Source organism: Panthera uncia, chromosome B1 (assembly GCF_023721935.1).
Source record: "Panthera uncia isolate 11264 chromosome B1, Puncia_PCG_1.0, whole genome shotgun sequence".
In the NCBI taxonomy this organism is placed as follows: domain Eukaryota; kingdom Metazoa; phylum Chordata; class Mammalia; order Carnivora; family Felidae; genus Panthera; species Panthera uncia.
The window spans coordinates 15,654,553-15,682,034 of record NC_064811.1 but is presented as its reverse complement, the minus strand read 5'-3'; the positions used below and the strand labels follow the sequence as shown (position 1 = coordinate 15,682,034).

The following is a 27,482-nucleotide window of genomic DNA, read 5'->3' as shown; positions in this document are numbered from 1 at the left end:
TGTAATAATCAGAGAAGTGAAATTCACCTAGAGCTTCACATATGTTTTCATCTTTACTTATCAATTTAATTTATTGTAGCTTTATCTGATATACCATCTCCTCAATACAGGCAAACCCAATGGGACATATTATTTAGTGTAACTTTTATGTACTAAAGTCCACAATAATACAAAATCTATACAGCATACAAAATAGAAGAAACACTCTGTTGTAAAAAATAAAATAGCCTACATGAGATAAACCACTTTAAATATCACACATTACTTTTGGTCTGTTATATCTACAACTCACTGGTCTTTTGTCAATCCGTGGCGGTGTTTCAGTCCTTCCTATAATCAGGACTTGATCCACTGGCTCCTGTGTGCTCCCACAGGGGAGCATTGTGCTCCCACAGAGATCTTACCACCTCACACTCTCATTTCTCTCTAAGAGCATTGTCTCTGACTTCCTAATGATTGCAGCTTTCTGCATCTTCAAATCAATCCTGGTCTGTCCTTCATAGTGACAATCGTCTTTTTTCAAAAAACCCTTTTCGCAGATAAACTAAGCTCCTTCCTCTCTTACCTATTCTGGCCCTCTGCTGCTTTTACTGAGTTCTCTTGGGTTTCTCTTTTCCTGTTCTCCTTTCTATTGGCCATTTCATGGATTTAACCATTAACTTTTATTTTGTATTATTAATTACTCCAAAATCTTTGCCTCAAGTCCTTGTCTTCCTCCAAGTTACCACAGTCTGTATTATTTTGGTACCTCTAAAAGTCCCATCGGTGCTTCAGGATTTCACAAATTTTGTTCACCGTCATCTTTCTTCCCAACTTTTGTCCTTCCCTTTAGCCTCTTACATGCAATAATAAAACCACCAGTTCCCCATCCCTCACACTTAATTCTGGCATCATCTTTGGCTCATTTTTCTCCATTAGTCCCTCATCTCACCAAATACCCAATCCCATGAATTCTGCTCCTATATTAACTACCCTACCTGCTTTTACCCCACAGCTACACAACTCCTGCTTTTATGACATCTTCCCTCCATCAACATGATAGCCACCTACGGAGGCCTCTTGCCTGGCAATGGGGCCTTTTGCCAACTGCTGGCACACAGCTGTAAGGTTAATTCTTGGAGATTCAGATTAAAACTCCTGTTTTCAAATGCATTCCAAATAAAGACTTAGGTCCTTATACTATCTAGGCCTTCTATGAACTGGCTCCAGTCTACCTTTCCAATGTTATTTTCCTGCATTCTCTTGGGTTCCAAATGCCATACTGAGCCCCTGTTTGGTTGTATCTTGCATTTCCATCGTTAGTGCCTACGCTTATGATGTTCTGTTCATTTTGAAAGCCCTGTCCTCATTTTTGCATTTCCATTCAATACCAATTCTTCAAGGCCTATCTCGGATGTTACCTCTTATAATAAGACTTCAACGATCAGAGTATCACTTATTGAATTACTACTATATACTAAGCATATGTATTATTTCACTTCAAATGAACAACAACCCTTATGTTCAGGTGAGGAGACAGGCTTGCAGAGGATAAATAACTTGCCTACAGTCTCACAGATGGTGAATGGTAGGTTGACTTGTGCTTCTAACTAAAGCTTTCTGCCTTTAATTAACCACTGTAACTTGACCCCCACTTTACACCCTCTGCATAAATGCCTTGAACTTCATTTGTTCCCCTCTTACAACGTGTATTAATTTGTACCTCATGTCATAGCTTTCAATTTGTGTCCAATTTGCTAGTCACTTGATGGAAGATCTCTGGAAAATTCATGCTGCCTTTTATAATAATAAGTGTTTACCTAATAAATGCTGTTGCCTGGATAGATAAATATATTATTTCCCTATTTGAAAACTTACTATGTCTATTATCTAGTTCCTCTTATATTACCTCTCCTGATTAAGATAAAATCCTTCATTAATCTGTGGCTTTAAAATTATACGTAGATGTCTTTTCTAAGGCATTATTTTGCATGATGCCTCAACACGCACCTATTACTCTAATTAGGATTGACTGTACAATCTCTAAAACATAATGCTCACCACCACCTCTGTCCTTCATCCCTGACAATTCTCTTTTGTGCAATGTCACCCACCTCTTCCAAAACGATATATTACGCTTTTTTCAAGGTTCAGCTAAAAAATTCTTATAAATGTCTTCTATGAGCAAAGTAGCTTCCATTGACTAAAATTTCGATGACTATAATATTATGTGCATACATTATTTCATGTCTTTGCCAAACCTCCACAGATTCTAGCGTCTTCACAGATGATCATGTCTTACACTGCAAAGCTCTAAGAATACTTTTAAGCACATATTAGATATTTTAAATAATGTTAGTGGGTCTTGTGAATTAACGTTAGTAACATGTAAAGTAAATTAGAGCAGTTAACTGGCAAAAAATGCATAGTTTTTGAAAATAACTTAATTTTTGTGCCTACTATGTAGACTTATAAGGACTTAATCTTACTTTACCATTTCAATTCAAAACACTCAAAACTATTTATTTAAACTTTGGAACTGAACTCTAAAATAATAATATGATGAGCTGAGTGGCTATGAGGTGCTGTCTTAGTTAATGGATATTGAGGTAAAGATTTTCCCTAATGCTTTCTTCTCAAGGTGAGAAAAACAGTTCATTTGACATCTTACATGACCTTGTTTTATCCACATGACTTCTATCTGGCAAGGACAATGCACCCAGCATCTGCATACAAAATAGATCTGAAATTCTTTGCCAAGACAATTTAACTTTTGGTAGAGACAGCCATTGGTTCAAATAGGTTAAAATGCTCACTAATTTAAAAATTTTATATATTTTGACTTTATAATTATATATATTTTTATACTTTATGGTAGACCATACAATATTTCAAACAAAACAGCGACACTACTTTATAAAAGTGAGCTCTTAAAGAGGCAGAACATCATCTAGTTCTGTCATTCCTATGATTTATTACTCCAGTTTGGTCCTTCTTTTAGAACCTGGACACGAGCAGATCTCCAGATCCAAATGGTCAGACTATGTACAACCACTCTTATTTTTTCCTAAATAGCCTACTAACACCTTCCCAATGAAAAGGGAAAGAACTATTTATCCTAAAAGTGCACTCTTTTTAATTCTACCTATGTTAAAAAAAGAAAGAAAGAAAGAAAGAAAGAAAGAAAGAAAGAAAGAAAGAAAAATCCTAGCCTCTTCAACAAGGTAATTTCTTCAACAGAGTAAGGCTCAGTACAATTCTGCAAGGACTATCTGTCTAAGTTAGTTGATGCATATTTGCCTTCGATAAACCCAGAGTCTCTAAAGAAAGTCATGGTTTGGGTCACTGTGGAGGTGGAGAGATGAGAGGGAATTTCAGGGCACATACATTTCTGTGATGGTCTCTGGCAGATTCGTGGGGATCTCAGTGAGACCTTTCCCACGACAGTCTACGATATTGTTGCTACAGGTACAAGCAGCTGGACAGTGCAAAACACTGCAAGAAGGAGCCATAAATGACTGGTGACCTGAAAGAGAAACAAACAACAATAACAGTTTTCCTCCTGAAATTCATCATTGTGAAATTTACGAGTTCATCTCAAACAACAAAACATATTATTTAACAGAAATGTATTTCTCTAAATATCTGAGCATAAAATGGGCCTATATTTCTAAGATATATTTTAGGAAGCATGCATTTATAGTTCTGGGTCAACACTCAGATGAAGCAAATGAGATTCTTAAAACTAATTATGAAAATGATAATTTTTCCCACTTGAAATAATTGTTAAGAAAGGCTAAACTCAGACCGGAAACTAGAATTTGATTCAAAACGATTCTGAGTTCCAAAAAAAGCAGCAGTTTCAGACTAACCTATATTTCATTTCTAATAAGCTTCACGAGAATTTGGTCTTTACTAAATGTATGTAGCATACTGTACTGTACTTTAAAAAAAGAAAGGAGAACAGACATAACTGTTGATTCTAAATAAGTAATCGTGTACCAATAAATGTGGGGGAAATTAGATCTTGCTAAGCTTCAAATCTTGGTAGGTTCAAAATCTGCATTTTCTTTGAAGTTATAATAGTTTGTAACAAGCCATTCTGTAATTGTTAAGCTAGGTAGTTCTATTTTTGGCTTCCATAGCCTGCGATTTTAGCATTAAGTAGTTACCTGTGTGTATGTATTTTTACTACTCAGTATTTGGAAACAAAACTGTTTTGAAATGAGATTTCACTGTTGGAATGATGAACGACAGAATGGCGGCCGTGCTGTACTGAATGGGAATCTGCACACACTCAGTTTACTGGAGCAGGACAAACCCTCTCTGATCTGCAGGGAGAGGGCCTGAGCGATCAGAATGCCAGGAAGGGGCTGCAGGCCAGTCACTAACCCAAGCCCTCTTAACAAGCTCTCAAACGTCACAAAAATAGTCTCAGTCTAAAAAAGAAACATGAACTTGCCTTCTTCCTCATCTAGAAAACAGGAAGGGAAAAGTGAAGAGAGAAAAAAAGTGGTTAGTAACAGTTTGTTAGTCATTTCATTATTTAATTTTCTTAAAAAGCAATCAGACCTAAGGAGAACATTCCATGACATTATAAGAAAATTTTGTTTGGGTTATAAAAAGTGTGGAGACGTACACAAAAGGGTCTAAAAGAGAACGATAAATGAGAATTCTGTACTCATATGTCTTCAATCCTCTAAGGAACTATTTGTGATGTGTTATATATATTTAAACATTTTGTGTGACTGTATCTTGAACAGACACTTCTGAAGCAGAACGATATACATATGTATATATACACACACACACACATGCATATATAATAAATTATGCTAATATGGATCAGGTAATAGTAACATAATATTTTATAAATAAGTATAAACATAAATATAAATATATATGAATTGGCAATCAGACTGCCTAAGCTGAGATCCATGGATTCAACTATATGACCTTGGACAAGGCTACTTAGCATCTTTTTCCTCAACAGTTTAATCTCTAATATAGATATAATATTATATCTCACTACAGTTGTTCTAAGGCAGGTGAAATGAGCTAAGTATATGTGAAATACTTAGGCTGGTGATCAAACATATAGAAAGAACTAAGTAAATGTTACTTGATATTTTACATAGGTCACGCCTAATTTTCGTTTTCAGATTTTCATCACTAAAGCTACTCATTTATCTCTTTCCTGTAGAGGTGAACCACTAGTATGCACGGAAAGTGCTTTGTCACTCTGCAACTAGAGTTGAGATACTTTCCTGAATTTTCCAGCAAGATGAATCATATTTCCATTTGTTAACATAAAAGTAGATCTAAATTATTACATGACAGCAAAATAAGTAGCAAACAGAATTTAAATCTAGGAATCTCCTATATTTCCCCAGGAGTGAAAATTGAAAAACCTTTCATCATACATTAAGTACGAGTAATCTGTAATGGCCAATCACGCACAAATGCCTTAGAACATATTATCAATATCACTGAAACCGAGGATTTCCATGGAGTGATTAGTGCACAATTGCACATGTTAGTGAGCAAAACACTGAAACTTTTAAAGCATGCGTTCTCCACTGCTCTCTTACATAGAAGCAAAAAATAGTATGACAACATAAAGGTTCTTTCTCTCTTACCACTGCAGACAAATTCTCGTTTTTGAACCTCAGCTACATTATGGCCCCTCAGGTGGGATGGACCCATACACTGAGTGTAGAGACCAACCCGGGGCCTTTGTCGCAACCAGTCAGAGAGCCAGGCGAGGTGACAGTCACAATATAGGTTGTTCGAATGGAGGCGACTACATAAGAAGAAGGGACGTTTAAGGCAAGAAAACAAAATAGTTATTCCAAGAATTAAAAAATGTATTAATAATAATATGTAACTTTATTTCTTAACATGTAAGTAGATAAAGCTTACTAAGTCCCAACCTAATTATTTTTCTAAAAATGATGAGAATCAACTTACTCTTCATTTACTGCCAAGTTAAGCAAATATACAGAAGCTTGAACACGACCATAAAAATAGTTTTCCTATGTTCACTCAAAATGGTAAAAAGAAATAGGTATGTCCAAGGCAAATTGCTCTGCAGTCCACATACTGGTGGCCAATTGGGGTGGGGTGGGGGCGGGGCCATATAAATAAAAGTTGTGGCTCCCAGTATGAGTTATCAGTTAGTCCTGCTGTTGTTAGTTTCTGTAAAAACTGCTTGCAAAATCTTTTTAGCAGGTCACTTTCGTTTTTTGCTGAACAAGATAGAATAATAATTCAATATAAAACACTTCTTTCATGTCCCTATTCTGATTTCCTTCTTTTTGTTTAATAGCAGAAAAAGGGATTAGCTGCTTTGGGCTCTTGGGACCCTATCCTCAAAGAGCAGGAACTGAAATGAAAAGACATAAATGGCTAGGAGTGAAGGAATTAAGTGAGCCCCCTCTCTATGTTGGCAGGGATCCACACCAGAGCATGGATCCATTCCAAGTGGCAAATAGCACTTTTCCATTAATAAAATATCAGACAAATGTATCCACTAAATTAGGTAAATGACTTCAAATTGGCTTTTATGTTTTCTCAAACTAAAGAAAAGGACATCCAAAACTATAAATCAAAGTATCATTTCCAGAATCATCTATGACACAGTAATACCATTTTAGTCCTTTTTAGCTGATGTGCTCAATTCTAACCCAATAACAGTAATGGATATTAAAACATGGAACTCAGTCCAGAAAGATAATTGGAACATAAAAGTGGAATTTTTAAGTAGCAATGATAATATAGAATAATGAAACAACCAAAGCAAGGGAATTTCAAGTTAGATGACTATTTTACATTCTCCTTGAGCCTGTAGATATGGAACAGACTGTCTTGCATCAAAACTTAGACGGCGTGCCACCAAACAAAATGCCACATTGCTACATTTTGGGAAAGCTGGGTGACCTCCGGTTCAGTTTGTTGGGAAGTCAGAGTGGCATCCTTTGGAAACCGCTTAGCACACTCCACCTCGCTGTTCTCTAAATATTTTCATCTAAACCAAGCACGTTACAATAATCCAATTAGGTGTGTACAAATTTGAAATGAGAGAACATAAAACTTTAAAAACCTGATTAGCAAGACAAACACTAATGGATTTCTGTAGGAAAATAAGGCATACTATCAAAAACGTGGATGATGGATATTTCTACAGTCTTGGTGGCTTTATTTTCTCAAGGATTAAGAGCTTGTTCAGTTTGTTTTTAAAAATCAGCTAAAGGTAATGAGGAGCTAATTTCATCAAATATAGTCTGAGTGAACTATATTTGGTATTAATTTGGTCAAATTAGGCTCAACCGAAGAGTACCAAGGAAATAAAATTTATGTTATATCTGCATACTTTGAGAATTTCTTTATTTTGTTAAATCATATTTCAAGGAAATGATCATGTTGTGTTGTATCAGGCACAGAGCTACATTTTAGTGAGAGAGGGGAAAAAAAAAGGACTTTAAGATTGGTATTACCTAATTCATTAAAAAGCTGGCAATTCAAATGATTTTTCATTAAAGAGAAAAAAATAAAAGCTATATGTTTCCAGTTATAACCTACTGTAAAATGAAAACTATTTTGAAAACCTAATCAAAATTTATGTTCCCTACTTAAAAACACATATTATTCCAGAACTCCAAAGCTTTGGTTATGTTTCCCACCATTTCCCACATGTGGTATATAATGTATTTTTAAGGTCAAGGTGATTCTTAAACCCCATTCAAATGAGATTTTAACTAAATATCCCCATGCTGAGCTTTAAAGATTATTTTTTCTCCAAGAGAAAAAAAAAATAGTTGTAGCAAATACTTAACTAGGAAACAAGTTTTTATTCACCTAAAATATTTTAATGTCCATCTCCTGAAAAGACATTTTTAAATAAAAATGCTGACACAACCTTAATTATAGAAGCACTGGAGGGTTATGCTGTAATTTTACATTACAAAGGGTGTTGGAGAGCCAGTTTAGCTTTATTAGGTCGGCTTGCTGTACAGTAATAAAATCATAAAGATTTACCATTTATCATCTCTGACAGCCAATCAAGGAGTCTTACATTTCTTAATGAAATGTGACCTCCACAATAGCTCAAAGTAAACGTCCCCCCTCCAACTTTCCATAATGCATATCATTTAAAGGAAAGCTTTCATGTTTTCAGAATAATAGTTCATTTATTCAAATACCATATCTAGTACTTTTTAAAAAGTGGTGTTTTCCTGGTCTACCCCATAATGAACTTGTGGTACTGTTTTCTGTTTACTAAAAATGGTACTTAAGGGGAACCCTGAATTGACGACATTGACATATATACATTGCGGCTACTTACAAAGTCCTAAGTTTAGGCATATGGTTGAAACTTGCCACAGAAAGTCTAGTAATGTTGTTATTGTTGAGAGTGCTGTAGAATAAAACAAAAAAAGTTAGAGATTTTAGGTAATTAAAATTTACTGATCATTCTATATAATAATACAGGGAATGCTTCTTGCAACTATGTTTATGCAGGACAACTATCTGGTAGAGAAGGCATAAAGAATGCCCCATGTTATAAACAAGAGGATAAATAAATGCCATACTTTAACACTTTACTATGCATTCAGCTTTATTAAATATTTATTACAGATTTATGTCTTTAGCCATAATATCTTTGACTATTCACATATTGCTTTATGCACCATGGGTATGCATGTGTGTGTATTTATGACCCTGGTTAAGGAATAACATGAGGCAGTCAACAATTAGTAAAATTGGGCAGTTACGCTTCCTTAGAGGGGCACTATGTATAATTAGTGTCATGAGTAAATGAACGTATTTGAAATTTCCAAATTAAATTTCATAGCAATAGCACAGAATTGGTTTTGTCAGATCCCGGAACACAGTCCTGCTAATTATTCTCTGTTGTGGACATCAGCCGTTGTTGAAATCTGAGTAGTAAGAACGATATCTACATTTGGTACTTGCATTGGGTAGGAATAAAGTGACAGGCTGGGGCAGTTTATTAAAAGCTTAATACATTCTAATACTTCTTTACTTAAAATTTTTTAATGTTTATTTTTGAGAGACAGAGAGAGCACGAGTAGGAGAGGGGCAGAGAGAGAGGGAGACACAGAATCCGAAGCAGGCTCCAGGCTCTGAGCTGTCAGCACAGAGCCCAATGCAGGGCTCAAACTCACAAACTGTGAGATAACGACCTGAGCCAAAGTCAGACGCTTAACCGACTGAGCCACCCGGGCACCCTGTACATTCTAATACTTCTAAGTCTAGGCACATATCCTGTCCCTTGCAAACTTCCATGCGGTACAGATCACGGTTTCTGGATGCTGGAGTCAGGAAGATGGGCAGCCAAGGGAGAGATGGTGAAAATAAGCATAACTCTTGCTTGGTTCAAATTGTTACTACTTTTCCCCTAACACAGGCATTGTTGTATTATTATGGCTTTTCTACTACTACTACAACTACTACCCATTCATTCATCTAATATTTCCTAGATGGCTCTTCATTTTATGGAAACATGGAACAGCATAAAATAAATCAGGCATAAAACCTGTCCTAAAATAGCATATTGTCCAAGTGGGAAGATGAAGTACAAATTATAAAACCTTATAATTAATAACATGAAGAAGAGATTGTTTTTCTCCCTTTGGGGAAGTCTGGTTATGACAAGAAAGTGAGAAGGAGGCTATCCCAGGGCTGTGTTTGTGCAATGCGAATACGGACAATGATTCTAGTATGGAGAAGACACCATGATGTGGTGAGCAAAGCGGGCAAGTTCCTGAGGGAGGCAGGATGACAGGATCAACGGCCCACAGATGCAATTTGACAATGGAGAAAGGTTTGATTTAGACTATGCAAATTCTCTTGCCAATGGAGGCTGGGCAGGGAAGTAAATGAGAGAAGCAGGATGCGTGTTAAGAAACGCAACAGGGACGAGAGATGGAGTGGAGCAGGCAGAGGGCTGGGGCCACTGGAGACCCTGGTAAGCGAGCGATGACACTCTCTCTCATAGCAGCTAGTCCTCAGCTCCGATGGACCACTGCTCCGTGCTAATGGAAGGCTGCCAACCGATCTGATGTTCTCAGGAGACGCTGGAAACAGAAAATTTCAGATCTGTCCTCCTAATTTTTAAATACTGGCAACTAATTCGGACATTTCAAAGAGTCTGTGGGCTACATCTGTTTGGACGAAAGCAGGATACATTTATGAGGCCACTTTTGGCCAGCTGGAGGCTGCAGTTGTGAGGTATGATTTGGGGTGTTCAGGGGTTCAGGGATTCACTTGAACTTCTCAGTAAAGTAGGGCACAGAGGCTACCGATCTAGAAGACACACTTTCTTTTCTTACCCAGTTTTGCAATGTATTGAATGATATAAAAACTAATGCAACTGATTGAAGTAAGTTGCACAGGCGAAAAAAAAATCCCACTTTATGAAGGACCTATAAAGCACTGAATTGGTTGGTTCACGTTATCTAAAAGCCTGTAGCATTTTTCTGTACTCAAGTGAAATGAGATTTTTTTTTCAAACGCCATTAAAATATATCCTGATGTTTGAACTAAAAGGTTTCACTTCTCAAAGGGATTTACTTTCAAATGACCCCTTTTCCCACCCTCAAAATTTATGCTGACTTTATATGGCTAAAATCTTCAGAGTACATAACATACTGAAATGTGACTTTAGGGATAACATTTTTTAAAGTAATTCATCACATGCAGTAGGCATGCATTAATTTTGAACTCTAATTTCTTATGATTCCACACCAAAGAGTGTTTTCATTGAATGCTGAAGCTGGTGGCTATCAGTCTGGAGTCTTTTCTCAAAATGTCACTTTGCAAAATGCAGCTGAAGAAATAGATTATCTTAGTGTTTTTATTCAGTATTGATGTGGCAAAGTGATATTGACATTGATACCTGAAAGTGGAACGATATGTGGAACCAATGAAATTAAATTATTTTAAAATTAATAATAAATATTTGCTAATTACATCTGATGACATGTATGTTATGGTCGTGACTAATTCTTACTCTGAAACAATGCAAATGTATCTATTGCACTTCTTTATTTAACACTTTCTTCTAAACGAAACTATATTTCTATGTTCAACCTCAAGATTTTCTTTTTGCAGCAAGAATATATTCTTGTACAAAAGTACATTTTGATGTACAAATACGAAATTTTAGTTTTGGTAATCATATAGTTACTCTCAGACTTAGATCTTGATTTATTCTTTCTTATTCCCTTAGTGCTCAGCGTAGGATTTGGCAGAGTCTGATATTTAATGGATATGAATCACTATGTCTCGATTCAATTAAATGATGCCTATTTTATGGAAAAGAAATAAAACAAACAATACAAAACTAGATGTTGTCCAAAGAAACAGAAAACATTGATCTAGATTTAGTTTCCAATGTTATTTTTGAGATGGTATCCTCACATTAAAAACAGAGACATTTCTGAATCATACCAATCAGAATTCCACAATTTGCCAGGTTGCCATGAACATACAAGTGATAGACTGACTCCGCTTGCTTTCATTTACCTGGACTTTTCCTTCTCAAACTTTATTCACTCTCTTTACCCTAATTTATTTCTTAATTTAACAAATTTTTGTCAATGGTCCAGTATGATTACTTCCATTCCCTTGTTTTGCCTCAGTAAAATCATACATTGAGAAATGGCTCATGGAATTAAAAGTTTTAAAAAGATCTAAAACATTGGGAGTCTGAAATTTAAGGTGATTTGCAAATTAATTAATTCTTCATTATCTCCACATAATAAGAAGATATATTGTAAAGGGTCATAGACGCTAAAAATAAGAAAAACAGACAAGTTTCTTTCTGGAAATGTTTCTAATAGAAGAACTTTTCATTTACATGACAAGAGATTTGGGCTTGATAAATCCCAGTCTTTGGTATTTCATCCAATTACCCTTAAATTTTTCAAAGAATAATTTCTCCAAAGATTCTATGAATTACGAAGATTTAAAAATGAACACATATTAAAAGAATGTCTGCTTGACTTTGTCAAATTTGAATATAAAATATTTAAATTGTTTTGAAAGAATTCACACTTTCTTGTATCATGTACTAATGTTAATTTTTTCGTTTTTTTAGCAAACACACTCTGACCATTATAGATCTCTTTGAAACCTATATATTAAGGACCCCAAAAGAGTTCCTAACACTTTGGATTTTGATTTTTACTCCATGAACCATAGAACATTTTTTACTCTTTGTTGTGTTTCAAGACAGAGGGTCTTGCTAAAGTTACCTTCTAGATATTTTGCTAATATGACAAATACAACACATGAGGTGATTGTATCGTCACAAACTTACTCTTCTAAAAACACTGTTTACTTTATAACAAATAAGCAAATGAATAGTTATTGTATTTGTGGATAGAGTTTTCAATGCCTAGCACAGTGCTTGGCATAGAGTAGGTATTGTGTGCGTGTGTGTGTGTGTGTGTCTGTGTGTGTGTTATACGTGAATTATTTAAGCTCTTTTAATGAATAACAAAGTACTTTATGGGATTTTAGTCCATCCACAATATTCAGCAAATTTTCCATAAAATGTTTGGTGTCATTCCTATTCCTAGTTAGAAGCACCTACTTAGTAACACATTCTTGGCCTGATCAGCTCCATTCAATTAAGTAACACTCAGGGTTGTCTCTTCATATACCAAGTTTATGACACTGACTATGGTTTTGACATCAGACTGCTATCATGAAATCATAGTTGTATCCTAACTATTCTGACTCTGAAATAGCAACAGTGAGCTTTGTATATTAATGGGTCTGAAACACAACTAGTGGCGTTATTAAATACAATGTGTATGATAAGCACTCTGAATAGGTTTCCTATAGAAAAAATTAGGCTGTTACCAACAGAAAGAAAGGCTGACTTCTCATGATGTGGGTAGACAACAGTATATATCTTACAACACGATTTATCTCAATCAACTAACTCTTACATTAAGTCCTTAAAAATAACCAGTAACTTTGCACATGACACAGCTACAAGTTCTATACATCTACTTGCAATTAAAATCAAAATCATATATAAAATATTGATTAAATAAGCTATTTTGTTGAGACCTCAAACTTTCTTTCCTGAATTCCATTCTGTGCCTCAAACTCAATTTATAAAGTAATGGGATCTTTTTTTTTTTTTTTTTTTTCCGGAAGGATATCACGAGTCCCAGATAACTTTTACCACATGGACTAAAATTGCCAAACCTCTTCAACATTTAAGTCAATTTTTGAATTTCTGAATAAATTTAGCCAGGGATGAACTGTAGCACAGAAAAATATTTTATATGGGGGGAGAAATGTGTAAATATATTCAAAAAGCTAGACTTGTGAGTCTCTGACTGGAAAAAAAAAATTCCAGAAATGGACAGGCAGCTTCAACGGCTTGAGTAACTCTAGTTTACATTAAAATAATTTCTCATCATAATAATTCCATTAAAATTATTGTATCAAGTCAAAGGTCTGTAGAGACTACCGGATTGCCTCTAGCCCATTTTGTCAGCCATGTCTGCCCAGTAAGGAAAGAGAGAGGATGCCAGTTATAATTCAAGTCTGTGTGCTGTGCTTTCCTAAGTCAGTAGTGAAGACTTTAAAATGGACCCAATGGGCAACCTATTAGAATCAGAAAAGCAGATTTCTAGAATCACCTTTCAAAAATGATGCTATCTGGTTAAAAATGGCATTTTAAAATGAGACAACATCTTTCCATTGCATGGCAACTATATAATAACCCAACTCATCAGAAACTAAGAAGTTCATTTTTTATTGTAATTTTTCTTATACAACTGCTTTTATCCTAATATTTGGCAATTCTAGGGAGCCTCACCAATCCTTTGAATGAGAATATTTTGTTACAAGGAGAAACACTTGAAAGATGGTATTGTGAACATTTGAATGTCCTCCTTAAATAGACATTTTCGCCTAAATATGCAGAAATGATACCCACGGCTGTGCACACACACATTTCAACTCATATATTCCCCATGAGTTATTTAAGGTATCTTCATAAGAGACCATTTTGACGCTAGGTTTCGAGCGAGCAGATAAGCTTCCACATTAGCACTCCCCAGACACAAAGCCCCCGTTCAAAAGAGTAAGAGAAATAAGCAATACTTACAGCACTTCAAGGTCCCGGAGAGCCCTAAATGCTCCATCTTCAATACAGCTGATCTGGTTGTAATCCAGTTGCCTGTAAATAGATTAGAAGAATATAAGTAAAAGGCTGGAGACTAGCAGCGCTGGGTGAAAAGAAGTCTCCTGAAGGGTCTCCGAAGCTCTGACTGCACTAACTGAAATGCTCTCAGAAATACACTCATCCGCTTAAGAATGTCACAAGCCATTCTGGCCTCGGTGCCGCTACTGAAATCTCTTTTTGTTCTGAACTGTCTGTGCAAATAGCAGCCCTTGGAAAGCTCCAGTAAATAATAACTGCACCTTATATTAAATGCCATAGGAATGCAATTTCATTACATCAAGAAAAGCTATCCATTAAGAGCTTTCAGCGTCATCTTGCTGAAACAATTTCATTAAGGTAAAGGACTGTAAATCACTTAATGTCACATGCACCCCCTCAGTGACCTAACAGAATCCATTTATCAGAGAAGCCCAGCTGCATGTTAATTTCACTATCCTTGGCAAGAAAGAGCAAGACTACTTTTAGGTTTCCTTCTTTTAAAAGCAGTTTTCCTTCGAGAACTCCCAGTCAAGAGAGAGAAATGAGGTCCCACACACCTCCCTGCTATTCTCAACCAGGAATACACTTTAGAAAGCCAGTCTTGTTCTACGTGAATATTCACCATTCCCATGATTTGCAATTGTTCATTATATGCGAATTCTCTGCACTGTAAATATGACATACTTTTCAATTAAGAAACTTCCCAAATTTCCAGAAGTTTTTAAAGTATTAAAAATTGATTTTTTTTTACTTTCCTCAAAGATGCTAATTTTAGCCCCAAATGCTAAGAACACATACTGCAGCAACATCATTAAAACACTACATATACCTTTGGCAAAAAGTTTAAAAGCTTTCTCAGTTGCTTCTAAATAATACAAAATGCAAACAAATGGATGTTCTCTTGTAGTTTGAGCACTTATTTGTTAAAATTTAAAGATGAAAACTAACAAGCAAACAAACAAAAACAAAGTTGCTCCAAATTTGGTTAAGTTGGCTTTTCCTGCTAGTTGTTTCTGGAACTAAAATTTCCTTTATCCATGTGGAGGAATTTATTTGTTTGAAATAAACAGCTAATAAGTATGAAATCCTATCTGTCCTATCTTTACATTGTTTTAATTTTTTTTTAAATAAGCAGCTGTTATTTAAACTAGTAGCTTGCTGCTTAGCGATATTCTTATTCCAGTAAAGAAAGAGCATTTTAATGGTTCACTTGAGACAGAAACAAAATGTTTGATGAACTAGTCAGGTGAGTTGTCAGTTCTTCATGAATTGGGAGGGAATGCAAATGTACAGGGGTAAGACTATGATCTTCATACAAATGAATCTTGCCCTTGTTTCAAGTGCGAAATTCACCAAAAGGGCTAATTTACATTTGAGGTGTGTTCTTAAAAAGAATTGTTTAAACATTCCTATAAAATAGCTGTTTCTCTCAGAAGGATACTGAATAAAGGTGCAATGATTTAATCCACTGACTTTCAGAGGGGCCTCTTCAAATTCCTTACTTTAGAAATTATGTACATAGAGAATGTCTCATGAAATATACATCTCATTTTTAAGAAGGTCTCTAGGGGACATAAGACTACCTTGATGTCATGCAAATGGTACAATCTAGGACATGCAACATAAAAAAAAAAAACCAACTCTGGAGAAGATATGCTTTTATTGCTTTTATAAACTAAGGCTTTCCCCAAATAATAGGTACCATCCATGCTGCTGTAATAGCTTAAAGCATTTCTAGTTATTAGGAAGTAATGCAGAAGTATAATTTTATTTTCTAAGAAGACTTTTAAAGCTTCATGATGTAATATGGATGCTGTGGTTCCAAGAAAACACTTCCATTCTTGGGCACTTTTGATTTTTACAGATTAAATTCATTTAACAATTAAGTTAACAGCCTTTTTATTTTAAAGTGCTAAATATATATCTACACTACTATTCTCTAACCTCTTGAACAATTTATCAAAGCCATTTAAATTAGTACAATGGCATGAAGTGTTACCCTTGACACACTACAAAAGAGAAATTGTTTCCAGACAAATTGGCAAAATCTTTTAATGCTATCAAATTTGCCTAATGCAGTCTCCAGGTTAATCTGTAAAAGGGTGAGCTGTATGTTTGCCCATATCTTATTATCCTTAGCTGTCAATGTATAAATCAGTGCTGACACTGCTTCTTTTAAATCATGCATACTATACACAAAGGGGAAGCCCTAGCATGCCAGAAAGCACTCAAGCGACTCTCGTTCTACAGGGACAGAAAAGCAGATTTCCCTATACCATCAGAAGTTGAGATGCTGCCGAAAAGTTGGTAATTTCACCCCTGTTCTACATGGCTCATGGTTACAGGCTTCTTCTGATTCTTAGCAGAAACTTAAGTCCTTCTTGGTGCTAAAGCATTAAGAATATCTGGCTCTCATAGGACCAAAGTTTTCCTTAAAAGTTTTCTGAATGCACCGTATCTCAGGCCATGCATCTTCTGAGAACAAAGGTATTTTTTTGAAAAAAGTCACTCGTATGAAAGGACAAGCAAAATAATTTTTTCGTCAATTGGTGGACTTTGTTAAATCCAAAGGAGTGTTTACATGAAGTGTTGTGCCTGCTCTGACTGTTCCTGAGAAAATCTCTCTGCACTAACCTCCACTTGTCTGTATATGATTCAAGAGAAAGACTGTCAAAACTATGCAAAAGCATACTTTATTTCAGTGCTTCTGGACTATTTTTCTGCACTTTTTTTTTCCTTTTCTCTTTCCCACTTCATTTCCTTCTCTACTACCCTGCAAAGCCCGGGCACTTCTGCTGTCTGTAAATAGGAAAGGATCTGTTCTCAGCCATGCATTTAGTGACAGGTTGATTCTGTTTAGATGGGATTTCCAATAGTGCAATGAAATTATTCTGAATTAAGGAATTAGTAAGAGGAGAGGTTTTTTTTTCCCCCCACTTCTCCAAAAAGTAATGTTACAATTATTCAGTCAAACACGGGGCAAATTTGTTGATCTTTGGATAATGAGGGCACTAAGATACATCAGAGACAGCTTCAGGATCCTTTCCTGGCACAGGGGTCACGTACCATTGAGAAGCAAGCTAGCACTTTTCTCATTTTCCGGGGAGAAAGAATGGTACAGATAGTATTATCGGTGATACCTTTCAGACCTTCGGCCGACGTGTCTTAGCACAGACTTCTGTGTCTTCTCTCCCGTACTTCCTACGTCCTGGCTCCTCTGTTTCTGTGTGAATTCCAAATTCTATCTCCGTCTGATCCTTCACTGTCTTAGTTTGTAAGTGTGTGTTTTGAACCAAGTGCTTTATCTTTAATTTTACGAAAATGATGATGTTAAAAAGAATGGAAACCTTTGAGGTCTCTCTCAGGATTAACATTCTATGATGATCTTTTCATTCCTAACCACTTGTACTCTGATCTCCTCAAGTAACACTAGCCTGCTCGGTTTAACTTTTCCTGCTACTGGTAAATGTAGTCTTGGGTAACGCACAAGAATCTCTTTATCTGGCGGTATGACTCTGTGCCTCACACATGTAAAATTTCTAAACCTGATCTGATTGTCTTTAACACTAAAAAAAATTTAGTCTAGTTTCATATTTGGATTAATTCTAGATATATATATATATATATATATATATATTCATATAGTGCTGCGAAATACCAATTTTAGATATGGGCACATAAAAGACAGAAAGATCGAACATTTGCTTACTTGGCATACTGAAATATAACCGGAGATACTGCATTCTGTTACCTTTATGGTTTTTTTTTTTCAGGAATTTCCTGTTTTCTGTTATTAAAATTTGGATACCATACTGTTTGAATCACATATATAAAACTCACATTCCTGCATTAACTGCGGTTGGTTTTGTCCTTACCCATAGAAAATTTCATGTGTCACTTCAGCGTCCAAGCAGTAAAATCTTATTACTAATTTATTTTCTTTTTGTAAGAATTAGAACACCGTAAAATTTACTTAACTCTGAAACAATGCTGAACATAAAATGTCTTTAATAACTTTAAAGTCAGAGTATCTCAGTCTTTCAACAAAATATGCTCTGGTTTTCGAGGGTTTTTTAGGTACTAGAAATACTAGAGAAATACTAGAATACTAGAGAATACTAGAAATACTTTAGGTACTAGAAAGTTTAGTTCATAGTCATACTACTATGAGTGGCAAACTCCAGAAGTTTAGTTCACTTAAAATACATCAAAATGATTAAAATCAATAGGAGGTAGTAACAACATTATGCCATTTGGAAAGAACCCTGATAAAACATATAAATAAAATGGGAGGAAAAGAAAAAGAATGCTCTAAGGATATGGGCACGATCTGTTCTATTTCTTCCCTCGTGTATATAAAATTCAAGTCAATATGAGTGCCTAAATATACAAATCCTATGCCAATAATGACTCTTTAAGAAGTAGTACAAATTTAGGTTATAATGTATCGAGAACATAAGAATAATATAAATTGACCCATATAAGTGAACACTGTAGGCAGAAGTTTCAGCAACCATGTCATTTAACCTCAGCATAAAAACAAATCAGTGCTAACTCAGGTATTAGTGAATAAAACAACCAAGATAAGGATTATCCTGAGGAATGTAAAATAATTTGTTATTTGGGAATTTAACCCTTCTGTAACCTTTCAAGCACAATGTTGTGGGTTTTTTTTCTTTTTTCTTTCTTTTTTTTTTTCTTTTTAAATTATTATTTTTGCACAGGAATAAAGAATCTCAGTTTTTATTGAAATAATCTATGGTATAAAGTTATATCCACTTGCTAATTTATTGAGGAAAAGCAAAAAGATAAGCTCTAAATAAAGTGGTATCAGAAAATGGAGGAAAAATTAAGTTGCCCTTCATGTTCTAGGAACTCTTGCAAACTAATAAGAGGGGGTAGAAACTGCAACTGACAATAATAATTCGTTACATTTATTGAATGCATAGCAAGTGGCAGGGTCTGTAGAGATGCCATCTCAGTATTCCTCATGATAACTTGAAAAGGTAAATGTTATCATCATTCTGATTTTACAGATGAAAAAAATGAGGCTCACAGAAGTACAATAACTTATTCAAAGTAGGTAGTAAATATGTGGTGAAATCTTGATTCAAATTTAAATCTATGTATTGCTGAAGCCCTCCCTCACAAAGTAAGTGTCTAGGGAAAGAGCTGTTCATTCTGCATATGAAAGTTTCAGTTAAATCTCTGATGGCCAAATTTCAAGGCAGAATGCAGCATATAAAGAGTATTACAGAATGTCAGGGAAGGAACAGATTACCCTGGGCCAAAGTAGTCATGTGTGAGGAAGGAAGAAACTTGAACCTTAAAAAACAGGTAGAATCCAGAAAGACAGAAAATAAAAATGTGTCTTCCCTCTGGAGGGAAAAGACTCCATCAAGAGCAGTTGTAAGCAAAAGGTCTACAATGTTCACCGTGAATACTTGCTAGAGAGGGGCCATTCTGGCTTGAGCAAAAAGCTTGTGTAGATTCGGTAGGAGAGGGGGCTGGGACCCTGGGTGGATGGCAGAATGCTAGGCCTAGTCAGAACATCTAAAGAGACTATGCCATTAATAGAAGTCACTGCTCTTTCAGGAAAGAGTCTATATTCTTCAGAACCTATAGAACTATGACAATATTCTACTATATCCCCAAGGCTTTGCCATAGTGCCCATACAAAGTGTTGTTATTGTTAATAAGCTGAATGATTCTGAACGAGACAGTGATGGGACAAAAAAGACAATGCTTTATAAAAACAAATCTGTCTGCAGTGTTAAAATTATCTAATGAGAATATAGACTGGAGATCAAAATCCAATTAGCAGACTACTGTAATAGTTCAGATGTAGCAAAGTGTGCCTGTTTAGGGTTGGAGAAGCAAGAAAACTAAAGATCTGTTCTATCTCCAGGACAACACGACAGTTTCAGAAAGATCACGCCAATTCTTATTTTATACATATGTGAATTGGATTTCCAATCAGATACTCTTGTGTTTTGTTTGTTTTATTTTGTTCTGGAAAGTGTTTATGAAGATATGTCATATAGATTCATTTTTACATAAGAAAATGACATCGTTGAAGAAAAAATGCTAATGCACCTGGAGACAGAGCAAAATGAAAAGTTGGAGAGACTGTTGATCACGCAAACGTGATCATAGTTGTTGGGGATTATCAGAATTCAGTATGCCTTTAGAGTGAATGCAAACCAGACAAGTTACAGGACCACGGACAGTTCCCGGGGTACTAATAGCATTGCCTGAGTTCCTAGCGTATTTTACATGTAAGTACCCAGACAACCACTGGTTAATCCCTGTCTATAGACAACATTCTGGGTGTTAAAGGGAGCTCTGTTTATTGAAATGAAACTCAAGTTCATTTACGATCTTTCTAAATGAAAAGCCATCTATACAAGTTTGTTCAGAAGGTTCTACATCCCACTGAAGACCTGTGACATTTAATCTAACACGAAGGATAGCAAGCCCCTTGAGTGAGAAACCAACCTCCCCTTTCAAAGTGTCTTCAGCCTCAGGTTTACTGAAAACACTCAAGAAGCTGGGGGACTAAAAGAAATCATTTAAATTTGATAACAGTGAATTTTACTTATTTATTTATTTTTAAGCTTATTTATTTTGAGAGAGAGAGAAAGAGAAAGCACACACGTGTGAGAGGGGAGGGACAGAGAGAGAGGGAGAGAGACAATCCCAAGCAGGCATGAAATCTCACAAACCACGAGATCATGACCTGAGCTGAAATAAAAAGTCAGAGGTTCAGCCCGCTGAGCCACTCAGGCACGCCTATTTTTATGATAATAAGCTAAGTATATAATATGGTAAGAAATGTAATGAATTAAACATGAAAACTAGCTGATTATAGCAGACAGTTTGCAACTATGACAACTTAAATGACAAAAAGCTGAAGTCTTACATTTGCATTGTAAAATATATAATATACTCTTCTAATTATTACATATTGATTCTATAATATGTGAACAACACTAGTTTCCTTATTGTTATGAAGTATCCAACAGAGAGGTATTTAAAACTAGGAAAGTGTACAGGGCACCTGGGTGGCTCAGTCAGTTAAGCATCCAACTTTGGCTCAGGTCATGATCTTGCAGTTTGTGGGTTCGAGCCCCACATCAGGCTCTGTGCTGACAGCTCAGAGCCTGGAGCCTACTTTGGATTCTGTCTCTCTCTGTCTCTCTCTCTCTCTGTCTCTGCCCTACCCCCACTCTCTCTCTGTCTCTCTCTCTCTGTCTCTCTCTCACACACACACACACTCTCTCTCTCTCTCAAAAATAAATAAATATTAAAGAAATTAAAACTAAAGAAGTGTATAAAATTAAGTAAAATACAGAAGTCTTTCTGTCTCCCTAGTATGGAATAGTGAATTTTTCTTCTATGAGTATTAATTGAGATAGTGATAAAATAAGTCAAAGATGACAGAGTTCCAGAAAAAAATGAAATTTCTAAATAATATAAATAGCTATATAACAGCATATGGATTAACTCTGTCTTTCCCATTTGCCAAATCTTCTTATTGCCAATAACCATTGCAACCCACATTGGGTGAGTGTTTCCTACAAAGCCATGGCTGTACATATTTGTTTCCCAAATAATATGATAACTTGTTCAAAGAAAACAAAACTAAATCATCTTGTAACCTGACCTTTGTTTATAAATTAATGTATGTTAAAGAAAGATAACTATAAATATTTTTGCCTAACCTGTTTTTTACCAAGAGGCAATCTTCCTGCCAAAGGTGGGTATGAGATATAGGGTTAAGGGAATTGGATAATGCAAGCAAATGGGAAAGACATAAATTTACTTAAAAACGATAAACATTACAGTTTGACTAGAACATAGAGTACATTTTGAGGGAGTACTGCGAAACGAAAGAAGAATAAGCAAGTGTGATTTACTTTATTTACAAGGGTGTCTAAAAGAATATGTGTTGAGATTTAACTATTTTTTATAATATTTATTTTTGAGACACAGAGAGGGAGGGGGAGAGCAGTGAGAGAGGGGGGCAGAGGATCTGAAATGGACTCTACACTGACAGCAGAGAGCTGAGTGGGGCTCAAACTCATTAACTACGAGATCATGACCTGAGCGGAAGTTGGAAGCTCAACCAGCTGAGCCACCCAGGAGCCCAGAATTTAACTATTTTAAGTGTTTATGGTGCACTCACTAAAGAAACTAAAAATACATTAAAGTTTACTTTTGTGAGGTGAAGAGCAACTAGCAATCTACTTAATTTTAAGTTCATTGATTTGTACAGTTTTTTTCTCAAATCTTGGGATAACTCTAACTAGGAATGTTTTATCATGAAAACAAAAGACTTGAAAAATCTTTATTCCCATTAGGTACCTGCTTAGAGAATAAGTTCACAAGTCTCAGCAATAAAGGAGGGTTTAATTTAAATATTCTCCTAAATTACTCAATTAAATGGAAATATCTCACAGATACCTCTAAAAAAATAGTTTAAATAATATAACGTGTTTTCATTCAAAATTTGATCAGGAGGCAAAAAGGCTTTCCTGCATCAGTGTTGAATATATTAAATACATATACAAAATTTATAAAGAAAAGTCCTATACACATTGATTATCATTTTGGTGGCACATCAGTTGGTAATAATATGGTATCAATACTTTAATTCATACTTAACTGGAGAATTTAAAAACAGATGTAAATTCTATGGGAAAGCGCTGCCAGTGACTATTACAAACATTGTAATTTAGTTGATATTTTAATATGATCTTGTTATTCTCAGATCTCACCATCTAAAATGTCAAGAAAAAGAAAACAGTTTAAGTTGCAGCTGGAGAAAATGAAGTAACAAAAATAAAATATACAGGGTTTTATTCCAGTTAAGAAATTAATAGCGATAAGCAAAAAAGTTACGAGAATTCCTCCCTGGAGATGTTTAAGAGCAAGATAAATGTCCATCTGCCTAGAATAGTATTCATGTGGCTTGCCTGAAGGAAGAGGAATAAGATCTGCTAATTTGCAAAATTTCCACAGCATCAGTTTCATATTGTCAAGATGCCGCCATGAGCATATTTAGCCAATCCACAAGATTAAAGTAAGTGCTTCCAGTGAAAATCTTCTGTTAACTGGAATTTGCTCTGAATAAGGCCTGAATGTGGTAAATCCAATCAACCTGTTACAGTGCATCAGACTGGGCATTTAGACAGCCCTATACAAAATATCGTGGTTAACATCGTAACGCAGCTAAGGGACATATTCCTTCAGTCTAGCCTTCTTGTTTCTGTTTTACTCTCTGAATGACTTGGAACAGTAGCCATCCACCATGCAGGACTGTCCAAATTGTAAATGCATACAGTGGAATGACGAAAAGGACAAAGTGTTATACCTGTCTTTCCCATGCTGAATATCAATAATATTAATATTAATACTTCTGGGCTTTTATGGAGTCATTATTTGATGACCGATATTTGCCTTTAATAATAATATGAATTAAAATTTACCCTCAGCTCTAACATATTTTACCAGGCATCTTTCTTAACTTTTAACGATAAAACTAATCTTCATAAAAAGCCCCCTGAACCTGGACTTTTTTTTTTTAAACAATGTGGTTTGAACTATGTCTTAATTATAGAAACATGCCTTTTAAGTGTAAAATTCTATTAAATTGTAGCTATGATTCTGATTAATTAAATAAAGCTAGAAGTGCATTGTGGTATTTCAGTGTTGCTCTCATGGCCTTTGACACCGTTGCATGGAAGGCAGTGAGGATTGTGGAAATCAATTCTAACTTTGCACAGTTTCTTTAAAAAATTCTAACTTCCTCAATCCACCCTTATCTGCTGTTACTCACCAACACGTAACACAAACCAACATCCTTGAAGATTCCTTTAGGTTTTCTTTCAGAAACTGTTTCCTACAGATTTCCCTGATGACCTCAAGCAATATTTCTTATCTCTCTCTTTGCCTGGCACCTACAGCACATAGTATCTTGTTTTTAAATCAGGGTCTTGTGTATATTTAGTGCTTTCTGCTATATTTTCCTTTTCCACTTATTAGCCCCATGGTTAATGGACCCAGAATAGACACAAACCTGTCTTACCCATGCCCAATACTGCAAATTACTTCATGTTCTTCTTTCCTGCCTTTTTGCTATCCCTTTTTAAGGGCCAACTTCTAGAAGTTGATTAGTGAATACTTACAGAATGAAATGATACACTCTATATTACAGCATTTTACCAAAAGGTCTTTCACATATCTTCTTTCCCTAATAATCACAACAAACCCAAGCAATTATCATATTCACTTTACAAAAGTAAAACTAAGACTCAGTGGAGTTTGCCAATTTGTCATGTCTAAAAACACGGCAGTTATTATGTATATAATGCACATGGGGGATAAAAGTGTTTCAAAATCCTGTTAAATCAATATAGCACAATGGCTAACATTTCACTTTCTTTTTTATGTCTGAATTTTTAAAACCACAGTCTTTAAAAAGGATAAATGAAGAGGACATAAGAAGGAATCCCATGATGACTGGTATCCCATTCCCAAATGCATCCTTAAATATGGACTATAGGTTACTTATACACGTGAATTCCCTGAATATCTTTACTAAGAAGATTAAAAGCCACCTGTTTTAAGGATTTAGAGATAATACTATTGTAAGATTGCTAGTGGCATTCCCAGAGGGTGGTCAACTGTAGTCATGACTATCCTTTTAAGTGACATATAGGCGACCTGAGTAGGTGCTATATTGGGATCTTTATAGGATCAGACACAGTATACAAAGTATACAGTACACACAGTATACAAAGTTAGTTTTGAACATCTTACATCACAGAATCTCCCTGAAGACTTCCCCTAGCAAGGGGCCTAGCAAGAAAAGATAAAAAGAAAGCAAATAAAATCCCCTTCACATGTAAACATCCATGAAAACCTAGGGCTAGAATTTCAATGGTTCTGAAGTTTGTATCTAGAAGTTTGTATTTTTCTGTCCTTACCTGTACATCTAGAAAGTACAAATTAAAAAAAAAAATTTAACGGTTATTTTTTATTGAGAGACAGAGTGTGAACAGGGGAGGGGCAGAGAGAGAGGGAGACACAGAATCGGAAGCAGGCTCTAGGCTCTGAGCTGTCAGCATAGAGCTCAATGCGGGGCTCAAACTCAGAAACCGCAAGATCATGACCTGAGCCGAAGTCAGACGCTTAACCGACTGAGCCACCCAGGTTCCCCTAGAAAGTACAAATTTTAAACAAAAAACATTTATGTGGAAGAGAAGATGTAGAGGCCAAAACTTGAAGCTTTATAAACAGTCCTCCTCTTTGATGACAGAAAACACCTGTCTCACTTTCCCTACTGGAAAAGTAGTGTTGTAACCCACCATGGAGAATGCTGAATATAAGTTAATTCTTGAAAAGTGCCTGCGCTGTTTATCACTAGCTAAGAAATATTGAATTCCTGTTAGTTAATCTCAGCACATAGGGGCTTTTTCCCCACTACATTCCAAACTCATGTAAAAGCTAAGGACAACATTTAAAGTCCTAGCATTTGCAGCCAATAAAAAACCCATCATTTTCAAAGGCTTGCATAGTATTTTAAACTTTATAAAAATTTATAAAACACACATATTGACAAAATTAGGATTGTCCCTGAAATCTTCAATTTGATATGTATCTTCAAAGCTATAGGCACTTACAAAAAAACACTTCTATACAAGACACTAGATTTCTCAAGGGAAAATACAGAAATACAATTTCCTTCTTCCTCATGCTTTTTTCCCCCTTCTTTGAAAAGGAGATTATACACATATACTTTTATAAAGATACAAGGGGAAAAATATGTAAGAAAAATATTCACACAAAGGGAAAGACATAATTTTCTCATTCTCACCCTTTTGGCATGTAATGAAAACAGTGATCTAAAAGCGATAAAAAAAACTATAGCTCCAGGCTGCAGGCACCTCTAACAAGAAAATATTATCTACTCTTTCCAGAAAAAAATAGCTTATGTTCTGCATTTCCAATAAACACTGATAACAACAGAAAAGGGAGTTAATGAAGTACATTGACAGTAAAAGCAAAGAAAATACAATGCAAATACCTTTTAATCAAATCATTTCTTGAGATTTCACAAGATTAATCACAAAGTTTAGAAGAATGAATTTGATACTAACTTCAGATGCAAGACAACTTTTACATGAGAATGTCTCCAGATACCTTGTCAGAGCAATTTAAAACTTATTGTTACAAGCTCTCCTAAGCAAGCATAAAGATAAATAGGCCTTTCACTTTTTTTCTGATGCATTATTCAATATATATTTAACTCTGAAAACAGATAATGTTTACAGCAACAGTATAAACCAGAAAAAAAAAATACTTACAGATTTTTAATGTCAACTGCCCCACGGAAAGCCTTCCTTGGAATTGCCTGAATTTGGTTTTCACTGAGATCACTAAAAATGACAAAAAGGATAAAGGTCAAGTTATAAAATATTATTTAAAAATGATTTTAATCCATGTGCTTGACAAATGATAAAACACTTCTTAAAAAAAAAGCTAAAGCAATCCTAATAGGATCATAATTAAGTCCGTATCATTGGATATAATTTCTAATACAAATATTTTATATTTATAATATAAATTAAAAGGTTTAAAGAAATGGTTTCTTGAAGTATTTTTCCAGATCTTTAATTTAATAATAAATTACAAAATATGGTTCTCTTAAATTTGAGTTGATTCAATTCTGTGCAATAAACTATTTATTGAAAAACAAATAGTAAATTTGTCATCACTCAGTTTCAAGGGATTCTAAAGTTTTAGTACTTGATACTCCTCCAACATCACTGGCATAACTTACAAAGCATAAAGGAAAGAGGTCCATTTTAATATCCTAGAGAAGAGTGGCCAAAAACTGATAAAACCTGGGCAATATGATTAAGTTTTCACAACGCTTTAAGTAATCTTGAAAATGGAACATGGCAGTCCTGGCCCAACAATAAAACCAACAGTTCCTGCATAAAATATTAACAGCAGGTTGATTTAAAACCTTCTTTCAATAATTCTATTAAAACCATAAACACAGACTGTCTATATTTGCATTTTAATTTAATTGAGAAATACATTTTAATGAAAGGGAAAAAAGCACCCTTTCAGTTGGAATGAGAAGTCTGTAAAAATCACTCATCTCATGAAACGGATCATTATTTTTTGCTCGGAGTTCAGATGCAATTGTATGAGCTCACACAGTATTAGCCTTAACAAGTAGGATATAAATATAGATGCAAAAACTATCACTGAA

At 35.1% G+C, this 27,482-nt stretch overlaps 1 protein-coding gene across 2 annotated transcripts in view; it reads right to left on the bottom strand.

Moving 5' to 3' along the window:
• Window positions 1–27,482, bottom strand: part of SLIT2 (slit guidance ligand 2) — a 373,985-nt gene that overhangs the window by 126,431 nt on the left and 220,072 nt on the right. For both annotated transcript variants that reach the window (XM_049630375.1, XM_049630377.1), the window contains exons 5-9: window positions 26,566–26,637; window positions 14,138–14,209; window positions 8,324–8,395; window positions 5,619–5,782; window positions 3,367–3,505 (exon numbers count right to left, since the gene is read on the bottom strand). In XM_049630375.1, the coding sequence (XP_049486332.1) occupies window positions 3,367–3,505; window positions 5,619–5,782; window positions 8,324–8,395; window positions 14,138–14,209; window positions 26,566–26,637 (519 nt within the window). The remainder of the gene's footprint in view (window positions 1–3,366; window positions 3,506–5,618; window positions 5,783–8,323; window positions 8,396–14,137; window positions 14,210–26,565; window positions 26,638–27,482) is intronic.